General features: G+C 37.1%; 1 protein-coding gene and 1 pseudogene across 5 annotated transcripts in view; both read left to right on the plus strand.

Annotated features, from left to right (window-relative positions):
* Positions 1–22,580, plus strand: part of DDX46 (DEAD-box helicase 46) — a 52,025-nt gene that overhangs the window by 13,572 nt on the left and 15,873 nt on the right. For 4 of the 5 annotated variants that reach the window (XM_028527353.2, XM_036014448.1, XM_036014449.1 and 1 more), the window contains exons 5-16: positions 1,049–1,214; positions 5,594–5,745; positions 6,637–6,750; positions 7,324–7,489; positions 8,209–8,329; positions 8,922–9,097; positions 10,045–10,166; positions 11,917–11,995; positions 13,735–13,817; positions 18,572–18,736; positions 19,240–19,402; positions 20,767–20,960. In XM_028527353.2, coding sequence (XP_028383154.1) covers positions 1,049–1,214; positions 5,594–5,745; positions 6,637–6,750; positions 7,324–7,489; positions 8,209–8,329; positions 8,922–9,097; positions 10,045–10,166; positions 11,917–11,995; positions 13,735–13,817; positions 18,572–18,736; positions 19,240–19,402; positions 20,767–20,960 — 1,701 coding nt within the window. The remainder of the gene's footprint in view (positions 1–1,048; positions 1,215–5,593; positions 5,746–6,636; positions 6,751–7,323; positions 7,490–8,208; positions 8,330–8,921; positions 9,098–10,044; positions 10,167–11,916; positions 11,996–13,734; positions 13,818–18,571; positions 18,737–19,239; positions 19,403–20,766; positions 20,961–22,580) is intronic. The other variant, XM_036014451.1, reaches the window with a different exon arrangement.
* On the plus strand, positions 21,521–22,503 carry LOC118497993 (annotated as a pseudogene).

Raw genomic sequence — 22,580 nt, forward strand, 5'->3', positions numbered from 1 at the left:
TCTAGCCTCCTACCGGTCTGAATGGATGTGTTGTCAGACTTTCATACTGTTTGATTTTCTGTCAGTTCTGGTTGTTTCTGATTTTTAAATTGTTGTTGTCCTTCTTTTGGTTGTGCAAGGAGGCACACTGTATCTACTTATGCCTCCATCTTGGCCAGAAGTCCCTCAAAATTCTTTCTTTCTTTTTTTTTTTTTTTATAAATATGCTCCTTTTTTAAGATTTTATTTACTTATTTTTAGAGAGGGAAAGGAGGGAGGGAGGAGGGGAGGGGGAGAGAGAGAGAGAGAGAGAGAGAGATATCAATGTGCGGTTGCTGGGGGTCATGGCCTGCAACCCAGGCATGTACCCTGACTGGGAATCGAACCTGCGACACTTTGGTTCGCAGCCCGCACTCAATCCACTGAGCTATGCCAGCCAGGCAAAATTCTTAATCATGTTGACTAGTAAGTCCTATTTACCCACTAATAGAAAATTGCTTTTTATGTAGGCAGTCTTGGAAGCGAGGGGTGTCCAACCTATTGGGATCTCTGGGACACACTGGAGGAAGAGTTGTCTTGGGCCATGCATGAAATACATTGTCACACATAATCACAAAATAATTTCATAGCTTTTATTATAAATTGACAATTTTGTGTTGGGCCCCATTCATAGCCATTCTGGGCTGTAGGTTGGACACCCCTGGCAGAGATTTAAAGTTGAGGATAACCAATAACTACAGTACTTGGCTTGATAAGTCAGGTAGTTTCTACTTTGAGCAAGAAATTGAATTCATGTGTGCATATGGCTTGCAACTAAAATGAGCTTAATTTATGATGTTTGAAGTCTGTCTGCTTTCTCAGTCGAAGATGCTTTTTTTCTGGTTTCCTTTTGCTGGTGTACTCATGGATATATTTAAAAGATATGTTGTCTTAATCTGGTCTAAACATAGGAGTTTGTATATACATCTATATTTTTCCTTTTTTTATACTTTGGAGAAAATATTTGGAATATCACTTAGAGTAAAATTGTTAATCCTTGCTCTCCTCTGTCTCTTTTTTTCCCCCAAAGAACTTTGACCAAAACAAGCTGGAAGAAGAAATGAGAAAGCGGAAAGAAAGGGTAGAAAAATGGCGAGAAGAGCAACGCAAAAAGGCCATGGAAAACATAGGGGAACTGAAAAAAGAAATTGAAGAGATGAAACAGGGGAAAAAATGGAGTTTAGAAGATGATGATGGTATGTTCACTCGTTAGACTAATAACCTACCTCTATTCATGTAGAATATTCTAGAATTATGAGTAATTTTAATATTGGTATTTTTAAAGTAATTTTTCTTTTATTGTGGAAAAACATATACAATATAATGTTTACGATTTTAACCATTTTTAAGTGTATAGTTCATGGCATTAAGTACATTCACAGTACAGCCATCACCACTGTTCATTTCCAGAATTGTTTTTTCATCCCAAACAGATTCCATACCTGTTAAACAATAATTCCCTGCCTTGCCTCTGGCCCCCATTCCTGGTAACCTCTATTCTGCTTTCTTCCTCTGTGAATTTGCCTATTCTAGGTACCTCATAAAAGTGGAATCGTACAGTAGTTTTCCTTCCGTTGCTCTTAGCATCATGTCTTCAGGGGTCATCCATGTTGTAGCATGTATCAGAATTCCATTCCTTTTTATGGCTCAACAACACTTACGTATGTTTTGTATACACACACACACACACACACACGGTACATATCACACTTTCTTTTCCTGTTCATCTGTTACACATGGGTCACTTACCCTTTCGGCTGTTGTGAATAATGCTGCTGTGCCTATTGGTGTGCAAGGGTCTGTTTGCGTCCCTGCTTTCAGTTCTTCTGGGTGTCTTCCTAGAACTGGAATTGCTTGGTTCATATGGAGGTTTTCGATACCCCTTTTTAATACATAAGTTACATTTAAAATTGTAAAGTAGTGTTTATAAAGGATAACTGATTTTACTTCAGAGTGGAGAGTTGGGCACTTACAGGCATAGTCAGTAAATAGCTTTTTTTCCAAATTATAAGAGAGAGTTTATTGAGAAAGTTACTACAGTGGTGGTAGAAGTGAGCAAGCTGGGCTGTGTGGGCTCAGGAAACAAGTTTCAGGGGCAGGAGAAGGGCCCTTGGAGCTCAGGAGAGAGAAAGGCAGGGGTAAGACACCAGGGGCAGGAGGGGGACAGGCGTGGGCCTGCTCCCAAGAGGGCAAGCACTGCAGTAAATAGCTTTTTAGTTTTTACTACAAATAGGAATGTTAGTAATGAGGGTAAAGGAAGGGCATGTTTTCAGGTCTCTCCTCTGAATTTTTATGACTTAAAACAGAAACATTTCCCCTCCATATCTGATTGTGACTTGTTAGTGAAAGGAAGAATGTGGAATTTTCTGGGAAAGTGGAATTTTGCCTCATTTTCTGAGAAAATTCGTGTGAATTTTTCATTTCCTCTAAAAGTTCACTATGAGTGGATTACATGGACGAATGGGTTGTATCTTTAAGTGGTGATGATGTTTTATATAAAAAGATGATTAGATTGTCTTGAATAAAGAATGTGTTACTAGTTTTTCTTTCTGTGCTTTAAAGAAAGGTAATTGAAAGAAAGTAATTAGCGCTGGCTGCTCTGACTCAGTGGTTTGAACACTGGCCTACAAACCAAAAGGTCACTGGTTTGATTCCCAGTCAGGGCATGTGCCTGGATTGTGGCGCCAGGTTCCAGCCGAGGGAGTATGAGAGGCGCATGATCAGTATGTTTCCCTCCCTCTCTCACTCCTTTGCCCTCTTTCTAAAAATAATAAAATCTTTAAAAAAATAAAACAGTTAAACATATTTAGCAGACACAGTTTTTAGTTTGATATCTAGTAATGTAATTGTAAGATTTAATATGGGGGTCCTGGCCAAGTAGCTTAGTTGTTTTAAGCATCGTCCTGAAATGCCATTGTTGTGGGTTTGGTTCCCAGTCAGGGCACATACAAGAATCAACCAATGAAGTCATAAGTAAGTGGAGCAACAAATGATATTTCTCTCTCTCTCTAAAAATAAAGTCAGTAAATAAAAAGAATACATTTCTTTTTAATATATTTTATTGATTATGCTATTACAGTTGTCCAATTTTTTCTCTCCTTTATTCCCCTCCACCGTGTACCCCTACTGCCACCATCACTCCCCTACCTTAGTTCGTGTCCATGGGTCATACATGTACGTTCTTTGGGTTCTACATTTCCCATACTATTCTTAACCTACCCCTGTCTATTTTGAAGCTACCATTTATGCTTCTTATTCCCTGTACCTTTTCCTCCATTCTTCCCTCCCCACTGATACCCTCCATGTAATCTATATTTCTGTAAATCTTTTCCTGTTTTAGTTGTTTGCTTAGTTTTTGTTTTTTTAGGTTCAGTTGTTGATAGTTACAAGTTTGTTGTCATTTTACTGTTCATTTTTTTAATCTTATTTTTCTTAGATAAATCTCTTTAACATTTCATATAATAAGGGCTTGGTGATGGTAAACTCTTGATTTTTTACCTTATCTGGGAAGCACTTTACTGCCCTTCCATTCTAAATGAAAGCTTTGCTGGATAGAGTAATCTTGGATGTAGGTCCTTGCCTTTCATGACTTGTAATACATCTTTCCAGCCCCTTCTTGTCTGTAAGTTTTCTTTGGAGAAATCAGCTGATAGTCTTATGGGAACTCCTTTGTAGGTAACTGTCTCATTTTCCCTTGCTGCTTTCAAGGTTCTCTCCTTATCTTTAACCTTGGGTAATGTAATGATGATGTGATTTGGTGTGTGCTTCCTTGGGTTCAACTTCTCTGAGCTTCCTGGACTTCCTGTCAGTCTCTTTCCTTTGCCAGATTGGGGAAGTTTTCCTTTATTATTTTTTCAGGTAAGTTTTCAGTTTCTTGCCTTTCCTCTTTTCCTTCTGGCAGCCCTATGATTGAGATGTCGGAACATTTAAATTTGTCCTTGAGGTTCCTAAGCCTCTCTTCGTTTTTTAAAATTCTTGTTTCTTCATTCTTTTCTGATTGAATCTTTATTTCTTCCTTCTGGTCCATATTGTTGATTTGAGTTCCAGTTTCCCTCCTGTCACTGTTGGTTCCCTGTACATTTCCCTTTATTTCACTTTTCATAGTCTTTACTCTTTCCTCTAATGTGCGAACATATTCAACCAATTCTGTGAGCTTCCTGATGACCAGTGGTTTGAACTGTGCATCTGATAGATTGCTGTCTCTTCACGGCTTAGTTGTATTTTTTCTGGGTCTTTGATCTGTTCTTCATTTGGGCCTTGCTTTTTTGTCTCTGTGCCCCTGTTACTAATAAGGGGTGGAGCCTTAGGTGGTCACCAGGGCAGGGAAACCCACGTCACTGGTATTGCAGTGCTGTATGTAGGGGAGGGGTCCAAAGAGGAACAAGGCCACTTGCTCTGCTTTCTGCCTGCTCCCAGTCACTTCCTCCGCTACCCAAAAGCAAATTGGGCCCTTCTGGTGCTCATTCCTTGGTGGGTGGGTTTGTGTACATTCTAGGACCCTGTGGGTCTGTCCAAGAAACTTTCCTATGAGACTGGGATTTTCTCCTGCTGCCAGAACGTCCACAGGTGTTTTCAATCAGAGGTTTGAGGCTAAATTTCCTCTGTGCTGGAACCCTGGGTTGTGCAATCTGTCTCACTACGCAGTTGTTCTTCCCATTTTATCTGCACACAAGAGTGGGACCACCTATTCTGCCAGCTGCCACCTGCCCAGTCTGTAAGCCACCACCTTGCCACCTGCTCAGTCCAAGAGGTGCTGCTTTGCTGCCAATTGTCTCTGCCCTAACTTCTGTTCTCTGCCTCTCCTACCCATCTGGATACATATTTCTTCTTTAACTCCTTGGCTGTCAGACTTCCATACAGTTTGCTTTTCTGGCAGTTTTGGTTATTTTTTTATTTTAAATTTGTTTTTGTCCTTCTTTTGGTTATGTAGGGAGACAAAGGTATCTACCTATGCCTCCATCTTCGCTAGAAATCTGAAAAAAATACATTTTTTAAAAAGATTTAATACTGGAGATTCATTTTTTAAATTGAATTTATTGAGGTGACATTAATAAAACTATATAGGTTTCAGGTGTACAATTCTATATTACATTATGGAAATTCATTTTTACGTTTTGCTCACTTAGGACTTTTTTTTGAAATTTGATACTTCTTATTGCAATTAAACACCTCCAGTTGTGCCCAGTAAAAATATAATTAAGTCCTTTGAGATGAGCTATGTGGAATCATTTAGGGCTTTGTTTGCTTTGCTGGTTGGAAACAGTGCCATATGCTGTAAGTTCCTGAATAGTGTGTACAGGTAACAGAAAAGAGCATTCCCTTAAGAGATTCATGTTTTTAGGTATACTCTTTTGCTTCAATTTAATAATTTGTAATTTATTATAATTTATTTCTTTTATTATTCAGAACTAATGCATGCTTGGTTTAAAGACTTTCAAGTGTATTTGAACTACAGTGTGCCAGAGTTACCTGGGAAGGAGGGTGTTTAGGTAGTGAGAGAATGGCGGGGTACGGTCTGACTGTAATGTGTTTGCTTTGGAAACATGTGCAAAGAAAATGTTTTCTAATATTTTAGATGATGAAGATGATCCTGCGGAAGCTGAAAAGGAAGGAAATGAAATGGAGGGTGAGGAGTTAGATCCATTAGATGCTTACATGGAAGAAGTGAAAGAGGAAGTAAAAAAGTTTAATATGAGAAGTGTAAAAGGTGGTGGGGGAAATGAAAAGGTACGGAATTTTATTTTATTTTTGAAGATTTATATTCCTTGTTGATTGGATAACTTGATTTTGATTGTTGCATTGACCTCAGTGACTTCAGTGGCTTTATAATATTTTTGTGTCCTCCTCCCATCTCAGAAATGCTAGTACTTTTTCTAAGTACCAGAGATACTGGTGAATTTCCAGTGTAAACGTTTCATCATCTTGTCTTTGTTTAGCACCTTTGCTCACTTGTCGCCTTCTCAGTAGGTCCTCTCCGGGCCTCCAGCATGTGCACCTTTTACACTCCTCTCCCCTTTACCCGAGTCTTTTTCTTTCTTAAATACCAGTTATTACCATTTGACAAATTATATAATTTAATTTTTCATCATGTTTACTATTTGTCCCTTTTCTCTTCTAAAATGAAAGCCCCTCAGGAGCAGTGACCTTTTCCTGTTTATTGATTTATCCTAAGCTCCTAGAATAGTGTCTTGCTTGTCAAATAAGTGAAAAGTACCATTTAGTAGTATTTTTAAAATAAATTATATTACGTAATATATAAATTACAAGTACAATAAACTACATATATATAGGGTTGACAGAAGTAAATGTACAGTTGTGAGCACATGAAACACAGTTAATAAAGCTATTGTAATAATCATAACCAGTGTACTTTTTCCATACAAACAACTGTCTACACCTTTTTGCCTACCCTGTTTTAACATATTATAAAATACAATGTGATGTATTACACTGTAAAATTTAGACAAATAAGGAGAAAACAGACTATTTTTTGTTTTTTTATTTAATGGCCTCTAATAATTAAGTTAATTCAAATTATAAATTGTGACAGTTATTTCCGTTGGTGTATGATTTCTGTTTCAGCTTTGCAAAATATCTTACATTCCTTTTTTATTTTAGAAGTCTGGGCCAACGGTGACAAAAGTTGTCACTGTTGTGACAACCAAAAAAGCAGTTGTAGACGCTGATAAGAAGAAAGGTGAGCTGATGGAGAATGACCAGGATGCCATGGAGGTAATTTTTGGTTAATTTTGACTTTGTTCATGATACTGCCCTGGAAGTGTGGATATTTACTAGGAGGTACTGGAGATGGAGATGGGCTTTTCAGTTATGCAGACAACTATCAAGAATTCTTGCCATTCTTACCAGTGGCTGAATATCCAGCTGTAGAACATTCTGACACCTTGACCTCTTGCTGTATGTTCACTTTTGATTCACTTTTTGATAGTATGTTCACTATCTTGAGGTTCATCAGCTCACCTCAGACACATGATAGGGAGAGAAGAAATGAAGTGACAGTGAAATTTCTTCCTGTTAACCTGTGTTGTTAAGATTTATATAGGGAACTATAGCAAAACTTGATTAAAGCTGTGTGTGAGATTATCTTATTATTTAGCTTTATCTTTTCATGCAACTTTCAACAAGGGGAAAGAAAAGAGATACTAAGTTTAAAAAATTCAGAATTAAAAAAGTAAAAGCCAAAGAACATTTTGTAGGAGAGGAGGATTTTAAAAGCTTTATGGGATGTTGATTGCAATAAGGAGAAAATAGAAATGGATTTAGTGCTTTACTTTTTTTATATTACAGTATTCTTCAGAAGAGGAAGAAGTTGACCTGCAGACAGCCCTCACAGGCTATCAGACAAAACAGAGAAAGCTTCTGGAACCGGTAGATCATGGAAAGATTGAATATGAACCATTCAGGAAAAACTTTTATGTTGAAGTTCCAGAACTGGCAAAAATGTCTCAAGAGGGTAAAATTCTTTTATTCATATATTGGTTATTGTGGGAACAGAAGAGAATATTCTTTTTTTTTTTTTTTTTTTTGTCTGGGAGGGATGTGGATAGACCTGTGAGTTGATACCTGAGTTGGGGGAATTGCCTCATGCACTTGGGGAATTGAGAGGGGAAATCAGAAGGCAAGAATTCATTCTAGAGAGTGGAAAAATCATCTGTAAAAATTCAGAGCTGTGAGGAATCCGTGTATTTCTGAAAGTATTAAAAAAATGAAAAATTTGGCTCATATAATTGAGAATTTTAGGGTTGAAAATACTTTTCATGGGAAGTTAGCAAACAGCATATCGTTAGGCTTTTCCTTCTGGGATTGGGGGGTTAGGAACCAATGTGAATCTCTAATACTGGTAGAATAAGGATAATCCAGGCAACTCTTGCTTGGAGAAGAAGACGATTATATTATTTGTCAATGATTATTCTTTTATTGCTGTTGGAATTTAAGATAAAAGAAAAACCCAATTGTAGAAATAGGAATACTTCTTTTCATCTTTAGTTGGTTGCAACAGTAATTGCTTTAACTGCCTCTCTGAGCTGTTCAGTGCTTTTCTGTGGAATAATCTGTGGTAGCACTAAGGAAAAAAAAAAGTGGATTCTTAATGTTATCATGCCTCATTGAAAGTAGGAGACACTAATAATAGAACTATAATTAAGAATTTTTCGTCTGGATTTTGTTTTGTAGAGGTGAATGTCTTCCGGTTGGAAATGGAGGGCATCACTGTCAAGGGAAAAGGTTGCCCCAAGCCAATTAAGTCTTGGGTCCAGTGTGGCATTTCCATGAAGATCTTAAATTCTCTGAAAAAGTAAGTGTGTAGTGGCTGTTTTCGTTTTATAAAGTCTCGCTACTTAAAAGTATCCTTTCACACAAATACTCCTTGGTTATATTTTTACTCTTAATAGAAAAATACATCTTTTCTTAAACAGTTTTATTGAGATAATTGATTACATTTCAAAATTTATCCTTAAAAGTATACAATTCAGTGATTCTTTAATGTATTTGTGGAGTTATGCAGTTCTCACCATTAACTAATTTAGACATTTTTATCATCCCCTAAAGAGACCTGTGTCCATTACATTAGTAGTCCATCGTCTTCCTTTTTCCCTCCCTAGGCAACCACGACCCTGTTGTCTCATTAGATTTGTCCACTCTGGACCTTTCGTATAAATGCGAGCATACCAGTGTAGTCTTTCGTAACTGACCTCTTTTACTCAGCATAATTGTTTCCAAGGGCGGCCAGGATGTACATACAGTGTCTTAGGACTTCATTCCTTTTTGCCAGATAATATTTTATTGCATGGATATACCACATTTTTGGAAAACCTTATTGTTAGGGAACTTTGATAGCTGAAGAGATCTCAATTTTTACCTTGTTTTCCTCTGGTTTTCTTTTTAAGGCATGGCTATGAAAAGCCCACACCAATCCAATCTCAGGCGATTCCTGCTATAATGTCTGGACGAGACCTGATTGGTATTGCCAAGACCGGAAGTGGAAAGACTATTGCTTTCCTGTTGCCCATGTTTAGACATATCATGGATCAGAGGTCATTAGAAGAAGGAGAGGGGCCAATAGGTACAATTTCTTCCATTAAATTTTTTTCAGATAACAATTTTGTTGTCGGTTAATCAGAAAGACCTGACACATTATATTGTTCTTAATTAAACAATAAAGATATCTTTATGTATACCTTTCCTTTATAAATTTGGCACTTCGGGGCTGATTTCCCCTTACCAGCAGGTGGAGTGAGAATCTTCAGAGCTCTGGAGTGACATCTCAGAAGTACAAAAACAGCCTCTCCTGGCACAGCTCAGTTTTTAAACTCTGACTCGGCAGGTAGACTCCTTGTGCATCTATCTGTTTATTTATGTTGAGGTTTGTTTTTAGCCCAATATCAGTGGATTTATAAACTCAACATAGAAGATTGTAGGGAAGTGTATTTACTCTTTCTTTCTCTCTCTCTTTTTTTTTTGGCCTTAAAGGCTATAGTGCCAGCATTACATTCAATATTTGGTCTTCCAATTCAGATTTCTTGATTCATTTGGCAAAGATCTCTTTTGCAAATCTGAGTAGGGTTTGGAAGGTTGTTACCAGCTTCTCTCTTGGAAATTTAGGGCACAGTATATTTCTCCTCTGTCTGTGCCCCTCAGACCAAGGTTGTTTCCAGAAACCGGGAGTGGCTCTGCAGCACAGTGAGTTGCTTGATTCTCTTTGCTCTGTGGTTTGCAGTTGAGAATGACTTGCATTCTTTCAGCCAAGTATTTTCTTGATGGTTGAGGAGGCATTCAACTAATTTATCTTCCTATAGCATGTTCTTAAATCTACTTAAAACTATCCTTCACCACAATCTCTACTATGGTAAAGCTTTTGAAACAGGGTTTTCAGAGGTGCATAAAACAAAACAAAAAGAAAAATTAGACCAATAGATGTAAATTTTATTGCAGGAGTTAAATTTAACACTTTAAAACATGGCCTCTCAAGAATTTTGGTGGTTAGGCAGTTGGACATGTTTCTCTTTTCAGCTGTCATCATGACGCCAACTCGAGAACTGGCTTTACAGATTACGAAGGAGTGCAAGAAGTTTTCCAAGACCTTGGGGCTGAGAGTGGTCTGTGTTTATGGAGGAACAGGAATCAGTGAGCAGGTAGCTATGAAAGGGACATTCACTTTTTTTATTCTTAAATTGAATGATTTAATAATGTGATGTTTCGCTTTAGTGTTTTGTACAGTGATTGCTTCTGAAATCTTAAACAATGAGATATGAAAGTAACACTAAGAATGAATTATGAATAGGTTATATATTGGAATTTTTTAGTATTCCTAATACCTTAGCTTTCTCATTTCTCTTTGTCTTCGCTCAAGGAAGGCAGATAGTTTTTCCATTTTATAAGTAAGGAAATGTTCAGGAAGGTTAAGTACTTTGACCAGAGTCTTTAGGTTAACAAGGTGTAGTTTGTCTAGGAACCTAGGTCTTCTGATTTCTGGATGCCATGTGTTTTCTCTAATTTATGTGACATCTTTGAAAGGTGGTGATGAGCGGCATGCATTAATATCAGAGTTTCAGCTGAATTCTTAAATGATTTCAGGAAGAATTATTTAAACATACCTTCACTCACTGTTTAATATGGCATTTCTCCAAGTGTGTTCTAAAGAATGACCATCATCGATTAAAGCCTTGTCTTGATACACCAAGGTTGAAGGTTCGATCCCCGGTCAGGGGCACATACTAGAATCAATCAATGAATGCATAAACAAGTGGAGCAACGAATGGATGTTTCTATCTCTGTCCCTTCCTCTGTCTGTCTAAAACCAATAAATTAAAAATTATAGTCCTTGGATATTTTGCTTTAACTAGAAGAAAGAAACTGGGTTCATTCTGTGATCAAATAAGTTTTGGAAATGGTGGATTATACAAAATTAAAACAAGTTTCTTTCTCGCAAGACTTCTTCCTCTTTAATGTGCTTATGTACAATATATTGTATTGCTAGAAAAATGGTTAAATTAGATGGCACTTTCTGAATTTAGTTAACCACAAAACCTTTTCTGAGGACTTGGGTTCTCAGGCTCTAGAACACACCTTAAGAAAGTGTGCTTCTCTTAGCCCAGTGCTATTTTAAACACCCGATCTTAGTTTTCTAAGTTTATCTTTGTCAGTGTTTTTGACCACAGCCTATTGTAAGAACTTCATTTACAAAGTAACCTGGGACATGCATGATTAGTATATTTATAAAGAAGTCACACAGAAGTTTTATACTCTTAACACACTGATATTTTTCATTCTATTTCATTTTTAAAATACTGGTTGGACTTAGTGGATTTCATGAATCACTGATGGAAACAATTCTCATTTTGAAAAACATTGATCTTATAGCTCTAACTGGTGTGGTTCACTTGCTTGGGTGTTGTTCTGCAGAGGGAAGGTCGCCGGTTCAATTCCCGGTCACAGCACACACCTGCTTTGTGGGTTGGGTCCCCTGTTGCAGCATGTGCAAGAGGCAGCTGGTTGATGTTTCTCTCCGTTTCTCCCTCCCTTACCTTCTCTCTAAAAAAAGAAATCTCTTTTTAAAAAAGAAAAATATCAACCTTATAATTGCTTTATTTACTGCTATCTCAAGTTCCTTCTTGGTTTTGAGGGATTGTCAAATTAAAATTGGTGAAAAGCTCTGATTTTCATTGATTTCAAAGTTACAACATCATGTGGTCATGTTGCCACTACATGTTAGTAGTACTTCAGCCTTCTGATACAGTAAATCGGAAGCTTTGGAAGCTTCTCATCAGACCTCAGTTTCTTAATTCATGGAGCTGTGCAAAGACCCTGGAAATATTTTCAAATCTCTTTAAACAAGCACTAGCGATAAATAGATTATAAAAGTTCTTTTATTTTTTTAATTAGATTGCTGAACTGAAAAGAGGTGCTGAAATTATTGTTTGTACACCTGGTCGAATGATTGACATGTTAGCAGCTAACAGTGGTAAGTTGGGAATTTTTTTTCTCATTTCTCCTTTTTGAATTCTATACATTTTTGTTAAATCACAACAGATAGAAGAAACCATCTAAAGGTTTCTACATTTCTTCTTAAAGCTGTAATATCTTAAAATTTGTATTGTAACAAGCTAATTGTTGTAAGTGTTCATAATACGTTTACAAATTAAATGAAAATTTGTTTTGAAAACTAACTCCATCTGACCTTTTTATAGCACTTACCATGGATTCTTTATCCAAGTTTAGCCTAACTTTCCTTTCAGAAGGGTGGGGGCCTATCTTTTCTTTCGTTGTCAAGTTTAGACTTTCTATGCAGGTGCTAGTATTTTCTTGCAATACTGGATAAATTAAGATATTGCAGCTTCAAGAAATTATATCTTTTGTAAATACTGCATGTTTTTAGCTCAAATGTTGTGATTTGTTAAATTATTCCCTATCAAAACTGTTACTAAACTGTTGACATTATTTAACTTCTGTGGAGAAAGGCCCTTCAAGATTTATAGAACTGGGCTTCCGAGACTTAAACCATCAAAGGTAGGTAATTTAATGCTGTTCCCAACCTTGCAAAATTACTTGGGGCTGCAAATGGTAGTATGGAATACTTAAATATTAGAAAGCATTTATTGGGGCTTAGTTCTGTTTTTCAGAGAAAATGCTTCCAAAGGTTTTTTTGCAGTAGTTAGTAAATACACAATAGAGTTTTACAAACCGAGTAGTGCATGTATCTGACAGCATTCTGCTGGAGTTTCTGTATGTATTTAATTCTAGTTCTGTGTGAAGTTGGCAGAGTGACAGCAAAACTGTTTGATAAGTCATCGTGCTTGGACAGCATAAGAAAAGTTTTGGGTTGAATGTTGATGAAATAATCCCTTATTTTTTCTCAATGCTGCATTGATTCAGTCTCCTCCTGAAATTCATCTTGATTAATTTTACCCTTTTCCCTTATTTGTCCTTTTGGTTATATTTAATATCTATTTGCTAGGTGATTCATCCAACAATTGATAGAAGTGCCTGTGTTAATTATTTGGAAAGGGTTTTCTGTCTATGTATTTAATTTTCACTGGCTAAGAAGCCTGTCACATGTATTTAAACCAGTGGGAGTACTTAATAAAATTGAATTTGTATCTTTGTGTAGAAAAATTTATCTATGTGATACATTTTGGTATTTAGTTTTTGTGCGATATGTTAGCTACCTAATGTGTTGCATAGCTTCTTGTTAATTTTTCACATGCCCGTTAGAAGTTTCTGACTATATCGAAGTAGGTTATGAGGTAATATAAAGAAAGGTTTTCTGCTTCTGAAATAGTTGGCACTGGAACTTGCTTTCCACACATACGCTGTAATCTCTAATATGTTTTTTCCTAGGTGGTGCTGTCAGATAATGGCTGATGTGGCTCGATGCTTCATCTCAGTCTTAGTTTTATGATGTGTTTTGGAGAGGGCTGTTTTCTGAATTTTACAGGTTCTTCAGGCCCTATGATGGTATGCAAGAGACGAGTTTGACAAACTAAAGGGCCTCATATACCCATTGTCAGAAAGTACTTGCCATTAGATTAAGACATTTTAGACCAGAATTTCTTTTCACTGTTTAAAGATACCTAACCTGCCCCTCTGGTTATGTCAGGCATTTTAGTTCCCTTTACAGTTTTTTAATGTTCTTGGTAGCAGTAAAATGAATTGTGACTGATTTTTAGTTTTCCTTTTGTCTTTATTTCCCCCTTGTCTTAGGTCGGGTCACAAATCTTCGAAGAGTGACGTATGTTGTTTTAGACGAAGCAGACAGAATGTTTGACATGGGTTTTGAACCACAGGTAATCATTAAATTCCTTACTGTTTTGAACTGTAAAATAAACCATGAAACAACCATGAGAATGAAATTTTCATGTGATCTCTAAAATTCTCACACACATTTCTGTTGTGTGGTTATATAGTAGGTTGGGGGCATATGAAATTGAAATAGATGTTTATGTTTTTAATTGTCCATAAAACTCATTAGGAGGTACTTGTGCAGGCTTTCCTTAGCCATCTAAAACCATCATGGGCCCCCAGCTGGACAGCTCAGTTGTTCAGGGCATCGTTCCAATGTACTGAGGTTGTGGGTTTGATTCCCCAGTCAGGACACATATAAGAATCAACCAGTGAAAGCATTAAGTGGAAGAACAAATTGATGTTTCTCTCCCCGCCCCCTTTTCTCCCTATCCTCCATTCTCTCTAAATCAATAAATTAAAAAATCAAAACCATCAGTAAAATTAGAATGCTAATAAAAGAAGCTTAAGTTTTCAAATTTTGTATTTTGTAGTTTTATTGTACTCCCAAATAAATTGCTTTAATTTATGCTTTCAACTACCTCATGATCTAGTCAGCACGTGTTTGTGTTCTCCAGATGCAGAGTCTCAGGCCTGAAGCATTTGCCTGACTTGCATTTTCCTCACACATGCTCTTTGCTCAAACACAAAATGTTAGTGCTATAAACTTAGAGACATACATGTTAAAAGATGCTAGAAATTTTTGTTAAGAGCAATATGAATTGCCAAAAATTGTTTTAAATCACAAACTGCAGTAATAGAAATGGGATATTGGAAAGGGATAAGATTAAAATTGTGTTCAGTCTTTTCAGTTATTTATGTATGCTCCAAAAATGTATTACTTGTCACGTGAGAGTGCATGCACTGTGTTTCAGTTTAAGGGCCACATTCTAAGTGAGATACAGAGGAGTGCAAAAGAGAGTAAACAGGGTATGGTGACACTTGAGCCACGTGAGGAATGTTTAACTTGGAGTAGAGAACTTAATGGCATCCTTTAATGCTTTGGAAAAAGTCTGTCACGTGAGAGAATCATTGTGGTGTGGCTCAGTCGGTTGGATGTCTTCCTGCAGAGTGAAAGGCTGACGTTTCGATTCCGTCAGGGCGCATGCCTGCGTTGTGGGTTCGGTCCTCTGTTGGGGCACGTGCGAGAGGCAGCCTGTCAGTGTTTCTCTCTTACACTGATGTTTCTCCCTCTCTTTTTCCCTCCTTTCCCCTCAATCTAAATAAATAAATAAATAGGTAGATAAATAAATCTTTTTAAAAAGAGAAAGGAATACTGAATTTATTCTTCAGGGAAGCTGTGGAGAACTTGATCTGAGTGTAATGTGACAAAAGACTAGATAAACATTTGGAGATGAAACAGGTTAGTTTGTGGGAGGGGGCAGATACTAAATATGCTTTTCTTACATGTGTTTGAGTAGAGCCAAAGGTCCAGTTTTAGAAAGTGAGTAGAGGAAATTGAAGAATCAGATGGAAGGTAGAACTAGGTTTTTTAGAATTTTCTTCTCCTTGCAAATGTATTTTCTCCATGTTGGCTTGTGTGTGTGTGTGTATGCCAGTGTATTTGAAAACTTTAAACAGATTCAAGAACAAGAACACTGAAGTAGTCTTAACATTTATTAAAGAAATAAACTTTTAGTTTTCCCACAAGGAAAATACCAGTGCCTGATTATTTTTTACTAGCAAATTCTTCCAGACATTCATGGAATGAATAATTATATTCCTAATTATACTTTATTTTAAAGTATGAAAAAGAGGGAATGCTCACTAATTAATAACATCATTGTAATCTTTTATTTTTAAAAGAGGTCTATTAAAGTCTAATTATATACCATAAAGTGTACCTGTGTATGCGTGTATAGTGTGGCAGTTCTAGCGTGCACACAGATCTGTGCAGCCGTCACCACAGGCCCGTGGCAGAGCATGTTCTTCACTGGGATGCTGGCTCCTGCCCACTTTCAGTTACTTTCCGTCTGCACCCCCAGCCCGAGGCAGACACTGGTCTGCTTTCTGTCATTATAGATCTGCCTTTTCTGGACATTTCATAAATGGGATCATAGCATATTCATCTAGCTTCTTTCCCTTAGTATACTGTGTTCGAGGCTCATCTACGTCATAGCATGTGTCAGTACTTCGTTACTTTTGTTTGGGTCTATGTCGTATTTCATTTAGCCATTAGCCAGCTGATGAACATTTGTGTTTCTGCATTTTGGCTGTTACGAATATTACTACCATCAGCATGCACATACATGTCTTTGTGGAGATTTATTTCCTCATTTCTATTGGGTAGATATCCAAGAGTAGAATTGCTGGGTTCCCTGAAAATTTATGTTTAACTCAACAAACAGCTATTAACAACTGAACCTAAACAGAAAAAAACAAAACAAAACTAAGTAAACAACTAGAACAGGAACAGAATCACAGAAATGGAGATCACATGGAGGGTTATCAGTGGCGGGGGTGGGTCATGGAGAGGGAAAGGGTACAGAGAATAAGTAGTATAAATAATAGGTAGAAAATAGGGAGAGGTTAAGAATAGTATAGGAAATGTAGAAGCCAAAGGACTTACATGTATGACCCATGGACAATGAACTAAAGGAGGCGAATGCGGGTGGGAGGGGGTGTGCAGGGCAGAGAGGACTAAGGGGGGGATGGGACAACTGTAATAGCATAGTCAATAAAATATATTTTAAGAAAGTTAACTTTTTAAGAAACACAAACTTTTTATAATGGCCAATCTTTTAAATTAGGACAGTGTAATATTGATAACATCATATAAGTTTCATGTACAATGACACAAAGACCCTAAAAAATATATTAGGAAACTATATAGCATATTGAAGTCAGTATCTTGGATGCAAGGTCAATTTAATATTAGAAAAATCAAGTAACATGGTCCACCCTATTATCAGAATAGAGGAAAAAGCATACCATTATCTCAATGTAGAAAAGGCATTTTTAAAATTTTTATTTTTAATTTTTTGTATTTCTTTTTGGAGAGGGTGGAAGGGAGGGAGATAAATATCAATGTAAAATACTTAACAGTCAACGTTTTGGAGAAGGTCCTAGCAAGTAAGTAAAAGAATCTAATGTTTGGAAAGTAGAGGTACACCACCCTTGTAGAAGATTCAGACTAATCTATGGATAAATAATTAGAATTGATAAGAAAACAGTAAAGTTTCTGGATACAAAGTCAGTAAACAAAATCATTTACATTATTTTCCCAGGAAGTTAGAAAATGTATTTTACAAAGGCAATGAAAAATAAACCTGATAAAAGTTATGTAAGATATACCTGGAGAAAATTATGGAACTTCTGTAATGCATTAAAGAAGATTTAAGGTGACTCAGATTTATGCAAAAATTAGGTGGATTAGGTGGTGAAGTGTGACCCTCTGGAAGAAGAGGAACATGGTAGGCTGGATGTGAGGGAACTGCTTCTCAAAAAGTCGAGTCCTTTCTCATTTTGGTATTCAGAATTCTTGGGTTGGCTAAGTCAGATTCCATTTAATCAAAATGTCGTTACCATTTCCTGTCTTCTCTGTCTTCATTTGTTTAATTTTTTTAAAAAATCCCCTGTATTGTTTTTACAGAGTTTTTCAAGGGAAGAAAAGTAAATGTCTGTGGTCAACCAATAGTTTTAACTGAAAGCACTGGAGTATGGATGGGGAAGAGATTTCAGGTTGGGTCGGGTGAAGGCAGGGAGACCTGTTAGGGGACAGGTGAGGTGAGAGCCGGTCGAGGTTTAGCCAGGAACCCAGGATTTCCAAGTGTGTGGGTAGGACTGTCCTTTTCTCAGATTTTGTATCATCTTGGATTAGAGTGAAAATATGATCCTAAAATTCTTTATATTCTTGGCAAGGCCTTCACCCTTCCCAGTTTCTGACCACTCAGTATTACCTGCCTGAAACTCTCATTAGGTCTTTTTTTTCTCATTTATACCAGTCATGAAGGGAATCCCAGGACTTTGATTCCTCCAGGGCTCTGTAAGCACTGAGGCCTTAGGTGCCTGTATCCCATCCCCTCAACAGTATGTCCAAGTTCATTGTTTTGTTTCTGTACCTCTTGTCACCATTTGACGCTTAATATATTGATCTTTGTTCCTTATTAGAATATAAACTCCACAAACACAAGTTTTTGTCTGTTTTTATAGCCTATTTCAAGCACTTAGAAAAATGCCTGGCACATAATGGTTGCTCATTGAAAATGTTTTGAATAAATGAAGGTAAACAGTGGTACTGAATGGAGAATGGTTGCATCCTAGATACAGTTTGAAGATCGAGACTACTGAATTTGTTGATGGGTTGGGTGTGTGACAAATAGGAGAGAAGGAGTCAAAGATGGCACCTAGATTTTTGTCCTAAACACGTGGATAACTAAAATTATCATTTCTTTTTCTTTCTTTTTTTTAAAGATTTTATTAATTTATTTTTAGACAGAGGGGAAGGGAGGGAGAAAGAGAGAGAGAAACACCAATGTGTGGTTGCTTCTCGTGTGCCCCCTGCTGGGAACCTGGCCTGCAACCCAGGTCTGTGCCCTGACTGGGAATCGAACCAGCGACCTTTTGGTTCATAGACTGGAACTCAGTCTTCTGAGCCACACCAGCCAGGGATAGAATTGTCATTTCTTGGGAGAGGAAAACTGAGAGGAGCAAATTAAATCACTGAACAGATCTTTTCAAAAGTTTCTTCTGCTTGGTTTTAACATCATTTGATTTTTAGAGACCACACTCACCATATTGATTTATAATGTTTCCTCAGGTCATGCGCATTGTGGATAATGTCCGTCCTGATCGACAGACCGTTATGTTTTCAGCTACTTTCCCCAGAGCTATGGAGGCTTTGGCTCGCAGAATCCTGAGTAAACCCATTGAAGTGCAGGTTGGAGGCAGGAGTGTGGTTTGCTCGGATGTGGAGCAACAAGTGGTGGGTACAATCCTTAGAATATCCTCAGTTCCCCCGATGATTAGGCAGTGTGTGATCCTTTTGAGATCACTCTTTGTGATGCAGGCAGATCATTTCAAAATTAAATTGTGTACATCAGCTGCAGCCTTTTCATCATTTACCAGATACACTTGAATATTTGCTATTTAAGACACTGACTGTTTAAAATACTCCTGTAGTTTCTCCCACCAGAAGTGGTGGGCTGGTAGTTACCAATGTCACATAGGTGTCTAATTCTTTGGTTAAAAGTGTGTGAAGTTAGAGAACAAAGGACCATTTGTCCACATTAGCAAGCTGCTGCTTCTCTGAAAGTTAGAATTTTTTTTGTCCTGTTGATTTACTAAATCAGATAAAAAATTTTCTAATTCTTTCTGGTATTTAGCAAAGTGTTGTCATTTATCCGTTTGCCACAAATAAAATGAGTATTTTTGTTCAAGAGATTTATTTGCATTTTTATTCCATTAACTTTAATTTGGTGTTTTCAGATTGTGATTGAAGAAGAAAAGAAATTCTTGAAGTTACTTGAGCTTCTGGGCCATTATCAAGAATCTGGATCTGTCATTATATTTGTGGATAAGCAGGAGCATGCTGATGGTCTTCTGAAAGACTTAATGAGAGCATCTTACCCTTGCATGTCTCTTCATGGAGGTAATGTTTCATGAAATACCTAACTTGGCCAGGTACTGTTTTGTGTACTGAATGATAATTAGTTTGTATTCTTAATTTAGAACTAAATTTTATATCATCTGTCTCAGTTTTATTTATAGCAGTACTATTATTATTACTCTATTTTCAAGTAAAATAAGACAATACATTGGTTTGGCCCAATTTCATAGCCATTAATCAGCTGAGGAGGAATTGAAATTAAAATTACGTTTTTTTTTCATTGTATCATGTTACCTAGAGGTTTTCATCATTCATGTTAGAGATTTAATTGAAATTTTAAAGTAACATTTTAATTTCTTTGTAATACCACCATTATTAAATATATTGGGATTTATGTGAGTGGGAATTGTGTTTTTTTAAACAGGAAATCAACTTGGTTGGACCCATATTCCAAACTCAAATCTTTTTTGTAATGGGCGGTATCAGAAATCTTTATTAATTTTTTTAGCCGTAACTGGGCTACTTGGTTTCTGTTTCATGAATATGTAGTTTAGGGATCAGATATTTGGACAGCATTTTTATACATAATTGAGTGTGGCCACTCTGTTTTTTCTGGGGTTTATCCTCTCTTCTAGTCCTGAGTTTGTCCTGAATTCTTTCTTCTGTTTCTTGTTAGTAAGACTGTATTTCTGCTCAAGTTTTGACTTCCCTACCTGACTGCCCACCCAGGCCCTTCCCACCCTCCACCAAGTTTAAAATAAATAAACAAAATAGAATTCTATAAACTTGAGCAGAGCATATCGTCTTAGTTTGAGGCTCTTGAGATAACATGTTTAAGAGAAATCCTATTGGGTAAATTTTACCAGTATACCTCAAACTTTAATGTGCATATGTAGTCACCCAAATATCTTGTTAAAATGCAGAATCTGATTTCAGTAATTTGGGGCAGAATCTGTCATTCTGCATTTTTAACAAGCCCCCATGTGATTCTGCTTCTGGTCCTTGGACAAAACTGAGTGACAAGTCTCTATAAAACCTGCAGAAGGAAAAAGATCTAAATCCTGTCAATATAGGCTCAGTCTGCCTGCCTTTACTTCAGCTGCTCCCCAAACAAGATATAAGGTAGTGAATCTGAGATTGGGCTTCTGCAACTATAAGCCTTATATACACGAAAGCAGGCAAGCAGGGGCAGATTTAGAAGATTCATAAATGAGTTAATAGCAGTAGCCTTTGATCTTGCCAGTACTCTAGTGTTTTTTCTACATATAGTTGTTGGATGTGCAGTCATTATAAGTTGGATTTGTCCTTTACTTCCTGTTTAAATCCTTTTTCTGGGTGTCAGAGAAAGTGGAAAGTTTAATTTGAACATGAGACTTTACAACTCTTTATGTATAACTTACTTGCAGGTATTGATCAATATGACAGAGATAGCATCATAAATGACTTTAAGAATGGGACCTGCAAGCTTCTTGTTGCCACTTCTGTTGCTGCCCGAGGTCTAGATGTGAAACATCTGATTCTTGTAGTAAATTACAGCTGCCCCAACCATTATGAAGATTATGTGCACAGAGCAGGACGGACTGGAAGAGCAGGCAACAAAGTAAAAAAAAAATTTAGATGGATTTTTATTATATTAAAGTATAAGTGTTTATTATTTTAAGGAGTAATTAATCAGTTATGGGAACATTTTGAAAATCCTCAGTCATCGAAGTATGAGGATTAGTTGAGGTGTTCATCATTTATGTACATATATTTGTCTAAGTATTGTTAATATTATAATGTCTAAATATCTTGAAAATTACCGGATACCTTGCTGTTGTCTATAGTTAGATGGTGTTAACTGTTTGTGTCCCCTTTTAGGATTTTTTACCTGCCTGAAAGTTTTTATATACATTCATGTATATAAATCAGAATATTTCATTGCTTTTTTAAAAAAATGTGGAATCATAAAATAGACTCACACCCACACTAATCTCCCCTCTTGTCATACATACATACATATCACTTGTTTTTTTGACTCATGTATTCTGGTTAAGTATATAGGTCTAATTCATCCCCCCCCCCTTCCCCCAGTGGGGGAAAGGGGAGGGAAGAGAGCTATGGGCAGGTGGGTGAGATAGGGTGAGAAGGCAGGAAAGAAAAGAGGGAGGGAGAGAGGAAGGGAGGGAGGGAGGGAGGAAGGGAAGGACGGGGGAAGCTAATTGATTCTTTTTGAAGGAGCAGAATATTCTGCTGTTGGAAACATTGATGATGATATAGTTGGTATCCCTACCCTAGTCATTTCTGCACGCGGAAGCAATAATGGCATTGATAGTACTAGGGTCTGTATATGGAGTGCTGATTAAGTGCCCCGACAGAAGTGCTTTATTTATGTTTATCATTTCATCTTCACAGCTTCCCTTGGAGGTTTGATAATACTATCTCTTTTAATAGTTGTGAAAAGTTGAGGCACATAAAGGTCAAATTACTTGCCCAAAGTTACACAGCTAATAAGTAATGATGGCATTTATTCTTTTAACCTGAGTTATTCTATGGATTTGGGAAACTTTTTGTGTAAATGGCCAGATAGTAAAAACTGTAGCATTTTAAGCGTCTTTTTACACTTTTTTTTAAATTGTCACCTGAAGATATGTTTATTGATTTTAGAGAGAGAGGAAGGGAGGGAGAGAGAAAGAAACATTGATCAGTTGCCTTCGGTATGTATCCCAACCTGGGGGTCAAACCCGCAACTTAGGTATGTGCCTTGACTGAGGATCAAGCCCGTAACATTGGTTTATGGGAAAATCAGCTGAGCCATCCGGCCAGGGCTTGATACTCTTGAGGGGAGTATGTGGGGAGTAGGGGGTCATATGAGGTTCTGGCCATGTGCTTTCCACCCTTCATAGCCATGCCTCACAAAGTTAAGGAGATCAAGGACTATTTGCTCCCAAGCTAGGTGAAAGGATGCCAGGTCTGTCAAGATCAAGAAAAAGTGAGGATAATGTGAAGTTCAAAGTTTGATGCAGCAGATCCCTTTATACCTTGGTTGTCATAGATGATGAGAAGGCAGAGAAACTGAAGTAGTCCCTGCCCCAGGTTGGGCAGTAAAGGACCTGAAATGAACCACACGTGCTGATATGAACTGTATTAAAATGTTAAAAATTCTTTTTAAAAAATTGTAGCCTTTTGAGGTCATGTATGTTTTTTGTCATATATGTGTGTGCAGGTGTGTACAAACTTA

Source organism: Phyllostomus discolor, chromosome 13 (assembly GCF_004126475.2).
Source record: "Phyllostomus discolor isolate MPI-MPIP mPhyDis1 chromosome 13, mPhyDis1.pri.v3, whole genome shotgun sequence".
In the NCBI taxonomy this organism is placed as follows: Eukaryota; Metazoa; Chordata; class Mammalia; order Chiroptera; family Phyllostomidae; genus Phyllostomus; species Phyllostomus discolor.